At 32.4% G+C, this 20,397-nt stretch overlaps 1 protein-coding gene across 1 annotated transcript; it reads right to left on the bottom strand.

Annotated features, from left to right (window-relative positions):
• Positions 1-5,078: 5,078 nt before the first annotated feature.
• LOC140440837 (inward rectifier potassium channel 2-like) lies at positions 5,079-18,991 on the bottom strand. The gene is made up of 5 exons (XM_072531199.1): positions 18,789-18,991; positions 13,739-14,025; positions 10,115-10,323; positions 7,632-7,882; positions 5,079-5,388 (listed from the first exon to the last, which is right to left on the bottom strand). The coding sequence occupies exons 1-5, from the start codon at positions 18,929-18,931 to the stop codon at positions 5,121-5,123; spliced, it is 1,158 nt and encodes a 385-aa protein (XP_072387300.1). The 5' UTR covers positions 18,932-18,991; the 3' UTR covers positions 5,079-5,120.
• Between the last annotated feature and the right edge of the window lie 1,406 nt (positions 18,992-20,397).

The following is a 20,397-nucleotide window of genomic DNA, read 5'->3' on the forward strand; positions in this document are numbered from 1 at the left end:
TGACCTAGATATACATAATGTTCAACATTTTCTATGGTATGATTATATATTGTTATATTTGTCTCGTCTCGGCTCAGTATTTTTGTTTTGTTGTAGTTCAATTTTAAGCCTACCGCTCTTGAAACTGCATTCAATTGTTGTAACATATCATTTAGTTCCTGGATATTATCGGCTATTAAAAAACTATGTCATCTGCGAATCTCAAGTGGTTTAAGTATGATCCGTCGACGTTGATACCCTTGTTGTTTCACATGCATATACAAATGATTAATAAAGTTAAAAATAAAACGTATTTTGGAGAATAGGTTATGTCAAGAAAGAAATATAAGATAGATATATAAAAAATTATGACACTGGATATTGGTTAAATATTAAATATAAAGGATTATCCAATATAACTACTCCAATGGAAATTTAAACGATATAAATAAATTTTGAAGCTAAAACATCAGCTTATTGAAGCGAAATGTGACATGACAGAACGGAGTTGCCAACTGAAAAATATATTTTATGGCTTGGAGTATATGCCTATGGCATATACGCGGTATAGAATCGAAACTAGGTGCGCCAACTATTTTTTTAAAGAAAAATAATAATAATGTGACGTTTATAACCTTATAACAAAATATTAAAAAAGAAATGGATGATTACACGTAAACACTTAAAATTAGTCCTTAAGCCTAATACGTGGTAGTGTCACCTAGTGTCACCCTTTGCAGCAATAACTACCTGGCACCTTTTTGGAATACTTTCTAAGAATTCAACACTTTTGTTCCAATTTTTTCACTCCTGTGTCATACTTCTATTAAGCACTCTATATAAAATTCTAAGCACTTTAACTTTACAAATTCTAAAATCATTTTTATCTACACTAGACGTAGAAATGTGAGAACCAAAATACATCGTCTGAATGGGTAACATATTTCTGGGATTTTTATAATCTATATCCAATACTGCGGTTTTGTCAATGATGTCTCTTTTTATAAAACAGCCAAAAAGAGTTAAATGAGAGATTTGACATTTGCATATAGGTAACTAATTTGTGGTGACTCATCACTTTTACTTTTTCCAAGTCAGCCTTTAAATTTACTTTCATCTTCCCATGAGATTTTATATAATATTTGGGAATATTTTCTTTTTTTTTCACAACTTTGGCACTAGTGTCACTTACACTGCTATCACTGTCAGACATTATTAAGTATTAAATATACACTTTACACTTAATATAATTTACCCACAGAGCACTCGAATATGTGCAATAAGTAACTTTATAATATAATACTGAATTATCGTCGTCTCGTTACAAGTCAGGCACCGCGTAGGATTCAAGGATTTTCCCAACGTTCCAACGTCTCATATTCTTTAAAAAAATATCAAAATTAGAAACAAAAAATGTCAAAAAGATAATCATCGATTAAATATAAGTATATTATGTTTTGTCAAATGCTTTAAATTAAAAAATGCGGTAGAATAAGGTGTTAAAACGGTAGAGCGGTAGATCTACCGTAAAAACGGTAGACCTGTCAGCACTGACTGATGACTTGAATGGACGTGAATCAAGGGCGGTGACAATTTGCCGTCATTCCAGTGTTGCCAACAATGAATACGACATTACGCGCTTGTGGTTTCAAAACTCACAGCGTTGCCATGCACAACGTAAAAGATAACATGTGTTAGTAAACTTTATTAAAATTATTCATTTCTTCTAGTTTATAGGGTACCACCTTTAGTGCTTTGCATACCACTAGTGGTACGCGTACCATAGTTTGAGTACGGCTGTTTTAGAGCGTAAAAAAGCTTCGAAAGAAATAGATAAACGCTCCAAGATGAGCGACAAAGAAGTCAAAGACGAGTTGTAAGTTTTTTTTTTAAATCACTCACTTTGTGTACTATTGTAAAATAATTTTTTTTAATAATTTCATTTCTGCTTGTAGAAATTACTTTAAGTATTGGTTGTATGAAGTCAGGTCAATTAAATAAAAATAAGATAATAAATAAAATAATCTTCTTCTTAAAGTGCCTATCCGTTCCGGATGTTGGCGATCATCACGGCTATCTTTACTTTGTTTATTGCAGCGCGGAACAGTTCAGTGGTAGTCGTATTATACCACTTTCGTAAATTTTGAAGCCAGGAAATGCGTCTTCTTTCCGGTCCTCTCTTACCATTTACTTTCCCTTGGAGAATCAGCTGGAGAAGGCCGTAACGTTCTTGATTTCTCATTACATGTCCTAGATATTCCAACTTTTTAGTTTTGACGATCATGAGAATTTCACATTCTTTCCCCATTCTACGCAGGACCTCCACATTAGTAACTCTGTCAACCCAGGATATACGTAAGATGCGCCTATAACACCACATTTCGAAAGCTTCGAGCCGATTCATAGATGCAACAGTCAGTGTCCATGCTTCCATTCCGTAGAGCAGAACTGTGAATATGTAGCAGTTCAATAGACGGCATTTTGTTTTTAATGATATGTCTCGACTGTTGAAAATAGTTCTCATTCTAACGAATGCTGCTTTTGCTTTTATTATTCGCTGTTTAATTTCTGTTGAGTGGTCCCATTGGCTATTTAAATTGGTGCCTAGATATGTATATTGCTCGACTCTTTCGATATTCTGTTGGTTGATTGTAAGTTGAGCGTTTAGTATTGGTTTTTTACTAATTGTCATAAATTTGGTTTTCTTTATGTTAAGAGCTAGTCCGTATCTGTTGCTGACTTCTGTTATGCGATTTGTTAATATCTGTAAGTCATTCAGATTATCGGCAAAAACTATAGTGTCATCTGCATATCTAATGTTATTCAACCATTCACCGTTTATTAGTATTCCTTTCGCACAACCGTCTAAAGCTTCCTTAAATACAAATTCAGAATAAATATTGAACAACAATGGAGACAAAATACAGCCCTGTCGTACTCCACGTTCTATTGCAATTTTATCAGTTAACTGGTCTTCTATTTTGATTTTGGCCGTTTGATTGTAGTAAATGTTTCTGATAATTCTAAGATCTTTGTTGTCAATTCCAATTTCTTGCATTAGAGTCATTAATTTGTCATGTTTTACTCTGTCAAATGCCTTCTGGTAATCTATAAAGCATACGTATATGTCACAATTCACATCCCTGCATCTCTGAAATAGCACCTATACAGCAAAAAGGACCTCCCGTGTTCCCAGAGCATCACGAAATCCGAATTGTATTCTTGTTAGTTGTTCCTCACATTTTGTATATATTCTTTTGTGGATGACCTTTAGAAATGTTTTAAGTAAATGGCTGATAAGGCTTATAATTCTATAGTCTTCGCACTTTCTCGCATTGGGTTTTTTTGGAAGATTTATAAAAGTTGACACTAACCACTCTTGGGGAACCACGCCCGTATCATCTCTCTCTTGTCGTTTCCTCATTGCTGAGGATCGTGATTTCCTACAATGCGGGCTGTCAATTTTCTCCATCTCTTGCGATTTTGGGCTGCTCTCATGGACTCGGAAAACGTCTCTCCAGTGGCTTTCTGTACTTGATCTGACCATCGGATAGGTGAGCGTCCTCTGCCTCTACGTCCTTCTACGTTTCCGCATACAATTAATCTTTCTAAGTTGTCATTGTCTCTTCTCGCAATGTGGCCAAAACACTTTAAAACATTTGCCCGTATCATATATACTGTTAAATATATTTGTCAACCATTTTATGCCATCATAGTCCATAAGTTTTAAGAATTCTGAGTGAAAATTATCAGGGCCTACTGCTTTACCATCTTTGGTGCTTTTGATGGCATATTTTACTTCTTCGACTGTAAATGGTGGTCCAGATTCGCAATTGGTGTTTGTTGTAATACCAGTGTTACTTCGTATATCTTCAAAAGTTTTTTCCACGTATTTAATCCAAATATCTCTTTTATGCTCTATTTCCAGTACTATGTTTCCCTGATTATCTGTCAGGAATCCAGTGTTCTTGTGTTTATATAAGCCTGCCGCTTCTTTAATCTTTTTATGGAGGTTAAATGAATCATGTTTTTGTTGTAATGACTCTATCTCTGTACACTTCGAGCTAAACCAATTTTCTTTTGCTATTTTAATAGCCCTTTTTATTTCGTTATTTATGTTGCTGTAGTAATTCTTATTATCTTTAGCGTTTCTTCTGTCTTCCATCATACATAGAATCTCCTCCGTCATCCATTCCTTTTTATTTGTTCTTTCAGGTTTTAAGTATTTCTCTGTTATTTCTTGACTTACTTTGTGCAAATTTTCTAGTGCTACATCTGTGTTATCTGTTTCTGTACGGGCCCATGGTTTTTCTGTACGAGCCCACGTTTTTTCTTTTAGGCGTTTTTGTACCTTTTCCTTTACTGTTTTATTTTTCAGTTGGTTAATATCGTACTTCATAATTGTTGGTCTTTGAACTTTCTTTAAACTAAGTTTCATTTTGGCGATAAGTGGATTGTGGTCCGAATTTATGTCGGATCCCGGGTACGCTTTAACAGATGTTATAGAGTTTCTAAATCGTTTGTTAATAAGAATATAGTCTATTTGATTTCGTACTGTGTGATCTGGAGTATCCTGGGGAGATTTCCACGTATATAGTCGTCTTGGAGGAAGATCATAAAAGGTGTTTGTCACTACGAGCTGTTCTTCAGTTGCAAATTCAATCAAACGGTCTCCGCGTTCATTACGTTCCCCTAGACCAAAGGATTCCACTAAATTTCCACTTTGTCCTTTGCCAACTTTGGCATTAAAGTCTCCCATTATTAGTGTTATTTCGTTTTTCCGAATCCTTTTGACAATATTAGTAAGGTCATTGTAAAATTCTTCTATGATTTCTTCTGGGGCGTCCGCTGTAGGAGCGTATACTTGAATAATGTTTGTTTTTATGGGAGTTGTGTTTAGCTGAACTAAGAGCATCCTTTCTGATACAGGTACAAAGTGACTGACACAGTTGGCGATTTTTATTATTTATAATTAGGCCCACTCCATTTATATGTTCGTTCTTAAGATTTCCTGAGTAAAATATTTTGTGATCTTTGATAACTCGGTATCCCGTATCTGTCCAGCGCATTTCGCTTATTCCCATAATATTAATCGAGAGTCTTTCTTACATTATTTATTTATACAAAATAATTACTATAAACTACTTGTATTCGAAACTCTTCGTTGTTAAACTTGTTGAGTGCTGAATATCTCCCAGCATCTTAGCACTGCACAAAGGCGAATTAAAAGGAATAATCTGCTTAAATTTTTTGTAATCCACAACATAACATTCTTCTTCGTCGTCGTAATCTACGCAGGGCATAAAACGATGGCCCCATAAAATATCTGAATTCGAGTAAGATGTCCTATTTTGTGAGACTTGTCCTGTTATATTAGAACTCCCTTCTGCTACGGCTATTATTTCAAATCTGAAAATAAAAATACAAATGTAACTATTCTAAACTGCTATAAGGGACTACAAAAATACTTTTTTTTAGAAATAGAATCGTGGTTTTAAACTAAATCCAAGAAAGTTTGTCGTTCGAAAAAAATTTTGTCTCTGCTAACAAATTAAAACTGCGTTATTTGTACAAAAATATATATGAAACAGACAAAATTAAGGTTTTTCTATAAACATTATCATCATCCAGCCTCAAGAGTCCACTGCTGAACATAGGCCTCTTCCTCATGTTTCCAACCCCGTCTATCTTGCGCCGCTCTCATCCAGTTTTTATCGAGTCTTCTTAAATCGTCAGTCCATCTTGTAGGTGGTCGACCGACGCTTCTCTTGTCTTCCCTTGGCCTCCATTCCAATAACCTCTTTGTCCATCGCCCATCTGTCATTCTGGCTATGTGTCCTGCCCATCTCCATTTTAGTCTGGCTATCTTCTCGATGATGTCAGTCACTCCGGTTCTTCTCCTGATGTCTTCGTTGGTTATTCTGTCTCGCAGAGTTATTCCTAACATGGACCGCTCCATTCTTCTCTGCGTGACTCTCAGTTTGGTAGTTGCTGCTTTTGTTAAGGTAAGTGTTTCTGCTCCGTACGTCAAGACTGGGAGGACGCACTGATTAAATACCTTTCTCTTTAGGCATGTGGGCAGCTCACTTTTAAAAGTTTCTCCCAGTTTTCCAAATTCTGCCCACCCAAGGCCGATTCTTCTCTTCAGTTCATGAGTCTGGTTATCCCTGCCAATCATAATTTCATGTCCCAGGTATTTATATCTATCTACGAGTTCTATTTCTTTTCCACCAATACTGATGTTCTGGTTGGGTACCAAATTGGTCATGATTTTTGTTTTCGAGATATTTATATTTAAACCTACACTTTCTGTAGCCACAACGAGTTCCTGTACCATCTCTCTTGCCATACCTAGATCTTCAGCTATTATAAGTATATCATCGGCGAAACGTAAGTTGTTTAGATATTCTCCATCTATTTTTATTCCCTTTGTCATCCAATCCAAATTCTTAAAAGCATGTTCTAGCACCGTATTAAAAAGTTTAGGTGACATTGGGTCTCCTTGTCTAACCCCTCGTTCTATTTTTATGCGATTACTGTTAGTATGTAATCTGACAGTGGTTGTTGCCTGCAGGTATATTTTGTATAATAATTTAGTATATCTATAATCTAGCCTGCATTCTTTAAGCGCCTGTAATATTTTGCTTAGCTCAACTGTGTCAAAGGCTTTGTGAAAATCGATAAATATTAGAACTAGAGGTTTATTGTATTCCACTGCTTTCTCTATTAGGGTTTTTATACTTTGTAGATGGTCATTTGTTCCGTAACTTTTTCGGAATCCTGCCTGTTCCCTTGGTTGATAAGTCTCTAATTTTCTTTCCATTCTCTTAACTAGTATTCGCGTAAACAACTTATATATATGGCTGAGGAGATTAATCGGTCGGTAATTCTCTAAATTTGCTTTGTCTCCTGCTTTGTATAATAGAATCATAGTAGCGTTGTTCCAGTCTGTTGGAATATTGGCGCTGTGAAGGCAGATATTGAAAAGTTGTTTAATTTTTTCAAGTAATACATCCCCTCCAATTTTTAGTGCCTCTGATACTATTCCATCTTCACCCGGGGTTCGATTATTTTTCATTTTCTTCAGGGCTTCTTTGATTTCTGATTTTGTTATATCGGGCATTAAATCTGACCCTTGGTTTAATACCCCAGTTTTTAGTGTAATTGGAGGTTCCGTATTGTTATCTTTTTTTCTTGATCTATATAACTCTGTGTAGAACTCTTCGACTATTCTTAATATTTCATCTCTGTTCGTTGTTTCTTCTCCAGTGCTGTTTCTCAGTTTGTTAATTTCTATTTTCCCCTTTTATACGCTCCTCTTCAAAACTTTCATGTTCTTATTTTTCTCTATTGCCTGTTTTGTTTTTTCTACATTGTAGTTTCTTATGTCTTTTCTTATTGCCTTTGTGATCGTCTTATTTATTTGATTTATCGCTTCTTTGCTTGTAGTGTTATCTCCTTTCATTTGTCGCCTTAGTTCTATAAGGATTTTCGTGGGTTGACTCAATATAAACATTATACATTAATAATATTTTTATTTCATATTATATACTCAGGGTAAAATTAATTTGCCACACCAGGGTCTACCGTGGATATTTGGGCGTGAACTAAATAGAGTAGCAATTACTAATGCTCTAAAAATTCTTGCTTACCGTGATTCTAAGATATCCAACGGACGAAACGTCCACAACGGACTTGTTTCGTTTATAACATGCTCAATTTCCAAAGGAAATATTAATAACCCATGAGGCTCGACTTCCATCTGAATAATCTCAAATTCTGTATTGGGGTAAATGCTTTCTTTATCCATGAAGTACAAAGAAATGTTAGTACCACACCAAATTTTTTTAGTAAAATCATTTATCCTAAATATAAAACGAAGTTTACCGTCTCTCATACAAATCTGAAAATGTAAATAAATTTTTATAAGTTATAACAGTTATAAGAAATGTTAATCTCCTATTTTTATTTGTTATTAAGAATACTAAATATTTTAATATTTTTAATGTGATCTTATTTACTTCTGAAGAACAACGAACTTTAACAATTTTTTTATCAATCGATATAAAAAAATATAATGGAACAGAGAGAGTGCAGAGAATTGCAACAAGTACAAAGTTTTCATTTCCAATCCAATATTTTATTAGCAAATTAAGATATTGGGAAACAATGATAACAGATCAATTAGCATACCTCCTCAACAAAATAGTACGGTACAACAAAGTACCCAAAGAATCAATATATGCAACGTTTACTTACCACATCCTGACGAGACTACTCTTTTAGAACTTCAAAAACTAATCAAGCAAATTCCAGGCCCAAAATTCATTTTGAGTGATACAAACTATCCCAAAATCGCGCAGGGATCCCAAAAAACTGATAAAACGGACTAATCTTATTGGAAGCAATTAATTTTTCTTCATAGATTTATCCATCAGTGATTCTATACTAAACTATAGCTTCATTTCTACAATGGAATACATTAGATCACTTAAATGATAGTGATCATTTTCCAATAATCGTTACTCAAGACAAAGACGAAAAACCTGTACAACACCATATGAAACGTGAACATTAATGTCAGCAGACTGGGAAAAATATTCGAACCTAGTTAGCTTACCTATACCAAATCTCATTATATTAGACAATATACTATCATATTTTAATGATATAATTAATTACATAGCAAGAGATTCTATAGGAAGAACCAAAAATATCACAAAAGCTCTTCTTCCTTGGTGGAACACTGAAACAAGAAGTACAACACTCCTAATAATTTGAACAATTTAAGATCTTTAAGGGCAAGATCCAGATTTTTAATAAAGCAAGCAAAAAAGAGAGCTGGATCAATTAGGTCTCCTCAATTGACTTGTCCACATCCATAGGGAATATATGACAAAAAATCTAAAAATAAAAGGTACAAAAACATTTAACTTCAAACAAACAGTAAATCTCAGAATTTAGTAGAATACTTTGACTTCAAGCAATTAGCAGCACCACCCAACTTTCTTGATACATAAAGAAATTAAAGAAGAATCAAAAATTAATATAAAAGATACTGCTCACTATTCACTTCCATAACACTTAATGAATTAAAAGTCTTAATAACCCCAAAAAGACCTTACCTGGACCTGATGACATACCCCCAATTTTTAGTTCGAAGGTTAGTTTAGTAGAGATCTTTAAAAGAAAATAAACGAAAATACTTGTCTTTCTTGTATTAACTAATATCTCGTACCTGTGGAATTTTTAAAATAACGAAAAATATTTTAAGTAAAAGATTAAAAAAGATACTTAGAAAAAAAAAATCTTCTTACATCCATTGAAAGTGGATACCGATCAGAACGGTCTGCAATAGATAATATCATATCATTAGAATCTAAAATACATGAAGCCTTTATACATAAACAAGTATTAATAGCAATTTTCTTTGATATCACAAAAGTATTTGATACATATCACATCGTAAAAACAATAAAAAGATGAAAAATAGATGGCAAATTCCTAGCCTTCTACAAAACTTCCTGGAGAACAGGAACTTGAAATCATTGGAAAATGGCATCTCTCAAGAATCTGCGTTAAGATATCTGCTGTTTTAATAGCAATAAACAACGTATCTAACCGTCTGTTGCTTCCAATAAAATCAAATTTTTACGCGGATGATCTTGTAATGTACATGAGAAGTAAAAACCTAAAATCACCTGCATCAATATTACAAAATACATTAAATAAGTTAGAAGGAGAATTAGATAAAAGCATTACATACATGCCTGAGATTTTCAACCGAAAAAACTTAAGTAGTAATTAAATTAAATTTAAACCTAAACGGACACACTTTATCAACAATTAACGAAATTAACTAAATCATGCAAACAGAGAATAAACCTTTTAAATGTACTTCCCATTCACAAATGGGAACACACAATACATTGCAATATTGCAAAATTACAATAAAAATTGCAATACAATTTGTATTTTATGTCTTTTGTGGTACTGTTTCTTTGTCTTGATTGTCAAAATTTGTATTCCTTCAGTCCTATTATAATTATTATGTCTTTTACATATAAATTGTCAGCAAACTGCTCTAGAAGGAAAGCTAATATCATATATAAACATTATCAAAATATATTCTTACCACGGCTTTTTTACTAAAAACAGAAGTGGAACTGGTAGTGATTGGCTTCGTGATCTTTACATATACTACACTAACTAGGGTGCCTTGAATAGCAACACTCAATACAACTTGCGATACCAGCATAAACCATCCAAAATTACATTGTTCTGAAGGATATCGATAGCCGTAGCCTATAGTTGTAATGGTTTCAGCACTCAAAAGGAAGTAACCTAAAATGTTTGTTGTTTTTTATTCGTTTTAGCATATAGATAATTTTGTTTTTTGGGGCACCATTCTCAATCTAGTTGGCCAATTTTGTTGAAACCTGAAATTCAGCAAGCATCTTAATTTTCAAAAAGTAAAATGACTTTAGGGTATGATAATTGGTAAGCAGATATACAGAAAATAAATTATGAGCAACAATATCGCAAATGATTGATTAGAATCAACGTTTTTTGCAATTGCCAAGACAATATATCATAAACAGTGCGAATATGTAAGATTAATTGACTTAATGAACCGTGCTATCAATCCATTAAAAAAAAATAGACCAGGAAAGCTAGAAGACGTGAAGAAGTTAGCGATGACCTAAAAGTCAGTTAAAGAATAAGGTCTCTTCATGTTGAAACTCTCCGTTTAAAAGTGCTACTATTAGCAGTAGGATGTTTTTATGTAGTTCATTGCCTATAAAAAAATAGCCATTCAAAAGTAAGAACATTGATCCGCATTGAAGCATTCGGTATTTGGATCCCTCACAGATTGCTTAAAATTCCAAGGAAGAACTACTGAGAAGAACACGCATAGAGAGCTTGAAAACGCCATAAAAAATATGAGCCATTGCGGAACGTCTGTTAGATGTAAAACATCAAAACTATTTTGTATGGAGAAAATACACTTGAAATATAGCATAATCAAAAATAGAATATTCTATTAAAGAAAAACATAGTATATTTGTTATTTAAAAAATACGCATTGGTTTAATATAAAAACTTCTTCAATATTTTCAGTAGTTTCGTCAATTGCTTCACTCATATATTTGTTCAATACGCATTTTTGCCCGATCCAGAACTCGTAACGAAACTGCTGGTACCGTTTTATGCGCCTGTTCATCATTTGTATGTCTAACGACCATGCCATAGATATATACAGAGTAGCCCAAAAGTCTGGAAACGACCAATGATCTCGTAAATTGCAAGTTAAAATTGTACAAAATTTGAGGTACATCTATTTTGGGATACGGATTCCAGTATTCCAAAGATTCCAATAATTACTGAATATATAGGGTGATGAATTTGAAAAACCAAAGTTACTAATAATATGAGAGAAACGGCAAATCTGGCAACATTGCAAATATAAAATATGGAATCTCCCGATCCCAAAATAGGTGTACCTCAAATTTTGTATAATTATGACTAGCAATTTACGAGATCATTGGCCGTTTCCAGACTTTTGGGCGACTTTGTATAATAACATTACATTACACTAACATTAATACCATAGACGTATACAGTAAAGGCTCATTATCCGCGCTTTCTTCATTCGTGTTTTCTCTATTCGCAGATTTTAAAATCCAATACCTATATTCGCGGCCCAAGATATTTTTATTCGCAGATCGAATCCTACACGGGACCTACGGCTGACTAAGCTAGCCAATAACCGTAATAAGGATCTCAGATTGCGGATATTGCTTTCCTACGCCCTAATCCTGACCTTCCAGTGTCGTTGCTGTTTTTATTAAACCGCTGAATGGCTCTTTGAACAACACAATGACTTACACCTACACCTGTCATTTTAATACATTTAAAAATTCTGAACTTAAAACGTTTTAATACCAAATTGGCCTGGTTGTTAAAATCAGTACGGTAATAAATTATTTTCTTGTCGCTTGTCAAACTTAAATTTTTGACAAAAACATAAATTCATATTATTTATATGCAAGGCCATAAACAATTTAAAAATAATGTATAGAAATTAAAAATTGTACTTATACAAGGATTCTCTAACTTTATATATGCCCATGATATTATAAAAAAAAAGATATGCTCACTTACCGTTCTAATTTTAATCGACTTTGCGCATGATGTCATAGCGAGACAAAGCCAGGTGACTTGTGTGGATCTTATTTTAAGATGCATCATATAACAACGTTTTTCCATTACTGTAATGAATAACTTCGAAAATTGAACTGTTAACGGTAAGTATACCTCGATGCCATATCTTACACTAAGTCATAACTAGTTACTTTCTGTGAAACCGTGGTTTGAAAATTAAAAAGTAATTTGTAAAATTAATTAAAGAAATATATGAATCTACGATTTGATTGTGTGTAATACAAACAAAATAAATATTGCTACAAAACATAAATTAAATATAAAAGGCCGCTAATATGTAAAGAATTTGAACCATAAAGGAAAAGCGGGTCATACTTGAGACTTTATGAATATCATTTAGACATTTATTTTACAATTTTTGTGATTTTTCTCTTGCGGATATTGTAATTATCTTTAATATTTTTATTTAGAATTCGTATTTTACAACATATTTTACATATAAAAAAAAGTAATTTTACATATTCACAAACATTTACATATTTTGCAGATTCTTTTAAGTTTTTAAAATAATTTTTTGTTATTTTTAATAAGTCGCAATTATAACTACGAAAAATATGTTCCAGTTCACTACATTTAGTTACAAATTCCAGTGTTGGTTTGAGTAAACCACCCTCAGAAACGTGGTTTACCCAAGTAAACGATTTATTGTTAGCGTCCGGAATATATCCAAGTATTTCTTTTTTTTTGTAACTTAAATGCAATGAAACCGGCTAAATTTTCTAATCCATCCCATTCCAGTACTTATATTCGAATTAATAAAATCTTGATGACTGTCAATTAAATCTTCAGGGTTATTTTCTGTATCACCACTAGGAAGGTTTAGCGAGGAAAAGATCTCTCCAGTGACAATTTCATAATTAATTATACTATTAGTAGTAATATTCCATTGTTTGTCAGGCAATCTCAATAGTTTTTCTTTTAAACAATAGTTAGCTTCTGTAAAATGTTTTGATCAAATTCTCGCGGTTTCTACATTAAATTTGTCTCGCTAAAAACACTTGGAGACCCATACTTTACGCATTTGTTTGTTTCTAGGAAACACAAAAAAATTACACTTCGAATAAGTTTTACTTTTTTTATTATAATTGTTTAAACAACCCAACACTGCACAATACATTATGGCAACCAAATAATTAGTCTTCTTTATAAAGAAGCTACAGGTAGTTGAGAGGAAGTTGCATAAATAAATTAGGTGATATTAACAAAGTAAATTGAATGTTTTCACCACAAAATTTATATAACAATATAATATATAAAGTTTTTACTACATCAATAAATAAATAAAAATATCATTCACTACGTTTTGAAGCACACAGAATAGCAACAGATAGAGCATTTAACTTGGCATCATTAAAGTTGTCTCGGACTTATGTCATAGGTGCGCGAGAGAGATGCAAGAACATGCACGTTGACTTATCTTGTTAGTTATAGTATCATGATATATCCCACATAAAAAGTACTAAGTAGGAAATATGGGAAATAGGTCAGGGGTAGTTTTTTTGCACCTAAGTGTATAGAGACAATAATAACTTACCAGTTAATGTATTGGTATTTACAATACAGGGTTCAGTTACATTAGGGTTAAAATCTCCACTACCAATAGCTATAACCCACCATAACATTCCAAAGACCAAAAAACAACCCACATTTACAAGAAACAAGGTAATTAGGATCCATCTCCATCTTATTCCAAGAAGAGTATTGCCCAGATCTCGTATGTAATATATATTTTTATTTGTACGCTGTTTCAGAAAGGTATTTAGTCTACCAGATTTTTTAATTAATCTTGCTAAATTTGACAAAGTTGTTTTTCTTGTTTTCCTTAAAAATAAAAAAAGTGTTTTAGAACTCTTTATTTTTAACCCTTACTAATAAAAAAAAGGAAAAATCAGAGAAGATGAAAAAATAATACAATTGAAAATTGAGCCCAAAGAGCATATCCCTAAATTACAACAAAATATTTGGATGATTAAGATTAAAAAAGGTTAATTGACTATACAAAAATTTATAGTTGAAAACTTTGATTGAAGGAATTATTTATTACAGGTATAAGGTAATAATATAAAAAAATAAAACTGAAATAGGCTGACCAGTAATTTGAAAAACATTAACATACATAATTATAAAGTCGAAGAATGCTTGAATGAAATAAAAATTTTCATTTAAAGCTGCGAAAAAGATCCAAAGGACAACGGAAAACATTGTAATAAAAAACAATAAACCTTAGTTTGGCCAAGAAGTCAAAATACTTAAAGAATAAAAAAGAACGTGTACCCGAAAAGACTTTAAAAAACAAACGATCGTCTGTTCTTTAAACCGAACTGATGGAATACTGAACGAAGTGTTGAAATATCGGACCAGGAACACAAAAAAATGTCTCAGAATATTGTTAAACTCTTTGTGGGCCAGTGGTTCCAAGTGGAACCACAATTTCACGAATTTTTTTTTTTCCTACTGTCCCGGTATGCGTCGGCCGGAACCACAGACCAATTCTATAATTCCCTCTCTTACACTATCGGCCATGCGGTACGATCAGGTTTTGGAGCGTTTTAGTGTGTTCTAGTAGGTTGTAGATGTGACACGATTTTCGCTATTTTGTGCGACAACTACTAAAATTTCTACTGAACATAAACAAATTAATAATGGCAGGTAAGAACAGGTAAATTAGGTTAACTAATGGTTGTTAAAGAAATCGTATACAATTTATTCTAATATTTGTGTATATTTTATATTTTCAAGTCGTCTAAAAGATGTGGTTCCGTATGGACCCACAAGTACTGTTTATTATTTTTGTTGTTTTTTTTTATTTTACAACAGAAACGAAGGCTGAAGGCCTAAATACTTGGTGTACCGTGGCTGTCTAAATATTAAACTAATGGTTGGGGAGGGGTAATTTATTGATATGGGATTTGAAAGACTTTACAGTTCATGAAGAATATTTTCACTTTTATTACAGAAAGAAAACAATGTACAATAAATAATTTAGAAACTATGGGAAATGATAGTGTATTTGCTTTGATTGAGGAAATACCATCTGACGGAGAGTCAGATTCTGATGTTGAGGATCTTGGAAATAGTGAATCAGATAACGGCATCCTGAGCACTAAACATTCATTGGAAGAAATAAATCAAATGGTTGACGAAGATGAACATGAAAAAGAAAATAACGAAAGTATTTTCAGTGGTTTGGATGATTGTACGTCGCCATCTGTTTCTGGGAAAAGGAAAAGGAAGCTTACAAAACAAAAACAAACTTCAACGAAGAAAAATAATATTGGTAATGCAAAGAAAAATGTTAAGATTGTCAAATGGTCAGAAAATATTTAAACTTATTACAAGACAGCTGAAGAAGTGGGTCCTGATATACCGCATTTACTTGAAGATCATCATACTATTATCAGAGAAGCTGTTAGATATATAAGTGTTTCAAACAAATTTCTATGCAACCCAAATCAACTAGGGAAATGCCAACAAACGTTCTCATGGGAATAAAGCATTTACCAAGCTACAAGGATTATTGGTCTTCGAGGACAGATCTACGTGATGGTTTTATTGCATCTTATATGTCTCGCAATCTATTCAGTTGGTTACTGGGACATATTCATATAAATGATAACAGTCTTGAATCGAAGAAACATCAAATTCAAAGCGTCTTACAAGAGGCTATTGAACGATACTAGGAATAACCTTTTATTCCGTCATGGGAATATATATATATATTTTAATATTATTATATATTTTTAATATTATTATTATATATAAATACTTATTTTTTACATAAGTTTTTTACATACTTTTCTAAATTCTATATACAATAACCACATAGTCTTTTGCTGTGCTATGTTTGAATCAAATTGTAAACTGTATCTAGTTTCAATTTATTGTTTATACAACTAATTATTGATGTCTATTATCTTAAGCTTCTTTACATTATTTTACACCATTGACTGCTACTGTCTTTTTGAGGTAACACATTTATATTGACTTGTCTATGGATGTTTGGTTTTTCATATTGTGTTTTTTTAGATAAACTGATGATGCTTTCTGATTAGAGAGCGAAACGTCTTCAATAAATAGATGAAGTAGCCAACTTCTTTGTATTTTTTCTCAACTTTTGACTGAAAAACCCACCACTCTTCGAGTGATCCTTATATATATATATATATATATATATATATATATATATATATATATATATATATATATATATATATATATATATATATATATATATACGTAATATTCAATACTTGTATTAGGGATGGCAGTTTTTGACAAAACACCGGTTTTCGGTTATACCGGTTTTTTTTGCTTACGGTTTAACCTGGCGGTTATAACCGGTCAAAAAAAAAACCGGTTTTTCTAAAAACCGGTTTTCGGTTTTTTTAATCCAATAGTTACAAAGTTACATTTACAATGCACTTTAGTTTGCGATACTTCATTCGACTCGATATCAATATGATCAAAATTAGTACTATCGAAAGAACATCAATATCAATATAAATAAAACACAATTTTTAGTAAAACCATTTTATTCTATTAATTATTATATTTATTTATTATTTTATTATTAATATATATTTAGTGATTATTATTAAATATAATATAGCGTAAGATTAATATATAGATATTGCAATAATATACAATAAAAGAATATGAAGTAATATTTTAAGTAAAAAAGTATAGGTTAGAAGGTTACAAATAAGTTATATTATATGAAATGGATTTAGCATTATGTTGGCCAGTATTTTTCATGAAGCCTATTGAGAAAAACTCGTTCATATCTATGTTGGTCGATTACGCGGCTTCTCTCATCTGACACAGTATCATTCAATGATGACACCAGTCTTTCTGATGCCACCGAACTTCCGACCAACGACATGTATTTTTTTAGCTATAAAAGCCAAGCCTGGCATACAGGTTCTGTTCTGATCCCAGAATGAAAACGGATCACTTGGCAGCAAAGGCCGCTGCAGATATAGAGTCAGATCATTTGAAAAAGAACTTTGAATCTGTGTGTCCTGAGAACTTGAACTGAAACCACTGTTCACCAACTCCAGATCGTGTGAAGACCAAAGAGGGTTTGGTTTTAAACTCACTTTGGCTTCTTCATTCTGGAAGGAGCAGGAAGAAGAAAGTTTTCCGATTTCGGTAAGGTACGTCCTAACTTCCGAGCCTAAATTGGATGTGACTGTCTCCGCTATATACGGATTTAGATATAGTTTTTTGAATCTCGGGTCCGTGATTGTAGCATGGCAAAGCAGGGGATTTCGTAAAAGCTTAGTGCCCCTCTCTTAAAGGCTAGTTATAAGCTTTTGGCATAACTTTTAAGCTGTACTAGGGTTTGGCTTGAGGTTTTTTAAAATTTTTTCGATAATAGACACAAGGGGGATAACAAGGCTAGCAGTAATGTACTGGGAACCCGAGATCTCCTTTGTGGCCTCATCGAAAGGCGATAAAATGCTTACAATTTCAGTGATTAGTTTTATATCTGAACCAGAAATCATCCTTGGTGCTTTTTTAATCGAGTGATTTTAATAGTGTGAATCTTTTAAGCATATGGTAGACAGAATTCCATCTGGTTGTAGTCAGATGCAGAGAGCAGTAAACCAAAATTATTATACTACTGCTCAACAGAGAGCGCTAAAATAATTCAGGTTCTATTGTCAATGAATATAATGAGAGTAGAATATAATATGCAATTATTGTATTCAATTAATGATGCAAATTTAATTTACCATTTAAAAATATAATCCTCTAAAATACCCACCAATTTTCCTCTCCTTCCAAACCCAAAAAATTCCCCACCCCAACCATTTCAACTTATAAAAAATTTCCCAGACTCTTTCAAATGGGATTTAAAAAAAATAATATCAACATAAATATTTTACTTAAAAATAAATTGAATAATGCAATTCATCTTTTATTTTTACTACCACCAAAAAAAAATTATCATGTATTACTTTTAACACGTTTGTATATTTGTATAATAGGTACATTTTCACTCATTTACTACTTCCTGTATGGGTGTATCGTTTTGAAAAGTAGGGAAATCCCTGGAGATTCGTATTCGTAATCGGTAATTCGATATTTATAGTCAGAACATTATTTTTGGTAATCAGAAACAGCCATTCACCCACTTTCAATGTCAAGTGTGAAAAATAGATGATATACCAGATCACTTCTTATGTAAATATTGTGATTACAAATACCTTTTCAACGAAATATTATAATAAAACTTAATTGTTTCTGGATGATGAGAGTTTGCACTTTCAGTTTGCTTCTGTATTTATAAAATAAAATAAAATTTGAATTATGGTTTTGTTTGGAATCATTATTTGAAAATAATAATTTTGATTGATTGATAATCCTAATCACCGTAAAAACCTAATAACCGGTTTTTACTTTAAAAATAAAAAACCGGTTATAACCGGGACAAAAAAACAACCGATAAAATCGGTTATTGCGAAGTAAAAAAACCGGTTTTCGGTTAAAACCGGTAGGTTTTTCCCATCCCTAACTTGTATTCAATTTTTAGTTACACAGACGACCTATATTATTATAAAAGTTTTCTATTTTCTTACCTTTTCTTTTGCCTTTTTAAAATTAAAAGAGGGTTTACTTGTGCATGTTGTGATTGATTTTCGTCTGAATCCTCAGAAAACTCGTCGAAACTGACCTCGGTGTATTGATCGCGAACACTGTCATATTCCAGTTCTTCATACATAATATACGAAAGGTAATAAATCGTAGTCTGATTGAAAAAATTAAATGAATTAGCTATTATTGCTAATAAAATATATTGATTAGATAATTTGTTGGAACAATTAACGGTATATGTATATCCACTTAAGATAAAGATTTAGATCATTCGTTGGTAGATATTTGTATAGATGTACTAACTAGATACCTACATACGTTTTATTGCGAATATCTTGTAGGTCATTAAAAAATACATGTAGGTAGTAATTCTACTATTTTTAAAGATTTTTGGCTCATATTGATTTACCTTTGAGACGTTATTGATAAAAAATGTCAATTTATAACCAAAATAAAGCTGCACAATATTTAAAAATATTCCGATGTAGTTTTGGAAGTGGAAATCGAATCGTCCAATATTAGTTATTATAAAATATAATTTTTATTACTATCAATTGATTTACCCATATAAACATAATATATAAAAAATAATAGATTGCTTGATTACTGCATTGTAAACTGATTAATTTACAGGTCACCAGAAGACGAGTTGAGATTCTCTAGAGTGTCCTTTAAGAATGCTACTGACCTCTTCACACACGCGAAATATAAGTGATGTAGATTTAGAGCCTGCAAGTAGATCCTTCTTCCTCTTTATCCTCTTTATAAGCAATTCTGCTTGTTCATTGGCGGAATAATACCTTCATGGAAGGCTGTCACACCATCTTTTGCGCGGTCACACGATACTTCTGCTGATTGCTGACTTATCTCTTGATATTTTGACGACAAGGGTCTCCTCCATTCTGCTTATGTGGTTATTCCATTCTTTTTCTCTATTTTGTGTCATTCATTTATAAACTGTACTTTACATTTTCTTCTAATGTCTTCACTTCTCTGTCCATCTCTCAGCGTATTTCCTGTAATTCTTTTCAGTACTCTCATCTCTGCCGTTTTCAGTAGCCTTTGCGTTGTGGCTGTGTCAGGTCTCGTTTCTGAGGCGTATGTCATTATTGGTCTTACACTGGCTTTATAAATTATTAACTTCATCTCAGTGTTAATGTGTCTGTTTCGCCATATGGTGTCATTAAAGCATCCTGCCAGTCTCTTTGCTTTTTGTACTTGATCTCCCACTTCTTTGTCCAGGTCTCCATAGCTAGATAGTGTAATTCCCAGGTATTTTATTTCCATTACTTATTCAATAATTATGCCATTAATTTCTATTTTACATCTGGTTGGTTCTTTGCTGACTACTATTGTTTTAGTTTTCTGAGATGAGATTGTTATATTAAATTCTTTTCCTTTTATGTTAAATCTGTGGATCAGTATTTGCAGACTATCTTCATCTTGGGCTATCAATATTGCGTCGTCTGCGTAACAGAGTATTTTTATATCTTTGTTTTCCATTCTGTATTCTCTTTTTTTGTTAACGCTTTTGATGATTTCATCCACGATCAAATTAAAGAGCATGGAGCTCAATGAATCCCTTTGTCTTAT

This window comes from Diabrotica undecimpunctata, chromosome 5 (genome assembly GCF_040954645.1).
Source record: "Diabrotica undecimpunctata isolate CICGRU chromosome 5, icDiaUnde3, whole genome shotgun sequence".
In the NCBI taxonomy this organism is placed as follows: Eukaryota; Metazoa; Arthropoda; class Insecta; order Coleoptera; family Chrysomelidae; genus Diabrotica; species Diabrotica undecimpunctata.

Coding starts and splice junctions, on each gene's coding strand:
- LOC140440837 (XM_072531199.1), bottom strand. CDS start 18,931: ATGTATGAAGAACTGGAATATGACAGTGTTCGCGATCAATACACCGAG. Junction 14,026..18,788: donor TTAAAAAGGCAAAAGAAAAG/GTAAGAAAATAG, acceptor TTTATTTTTAAG/GAAAACAAGAAAAACAACTT. Junction 5,389..7,631: donor TTGGATATCTTAGAATCACG/GTAAGCAAGAAT, acceptor TTTTATTTTCAG/ATTTGAAATAATAGCCGTAG.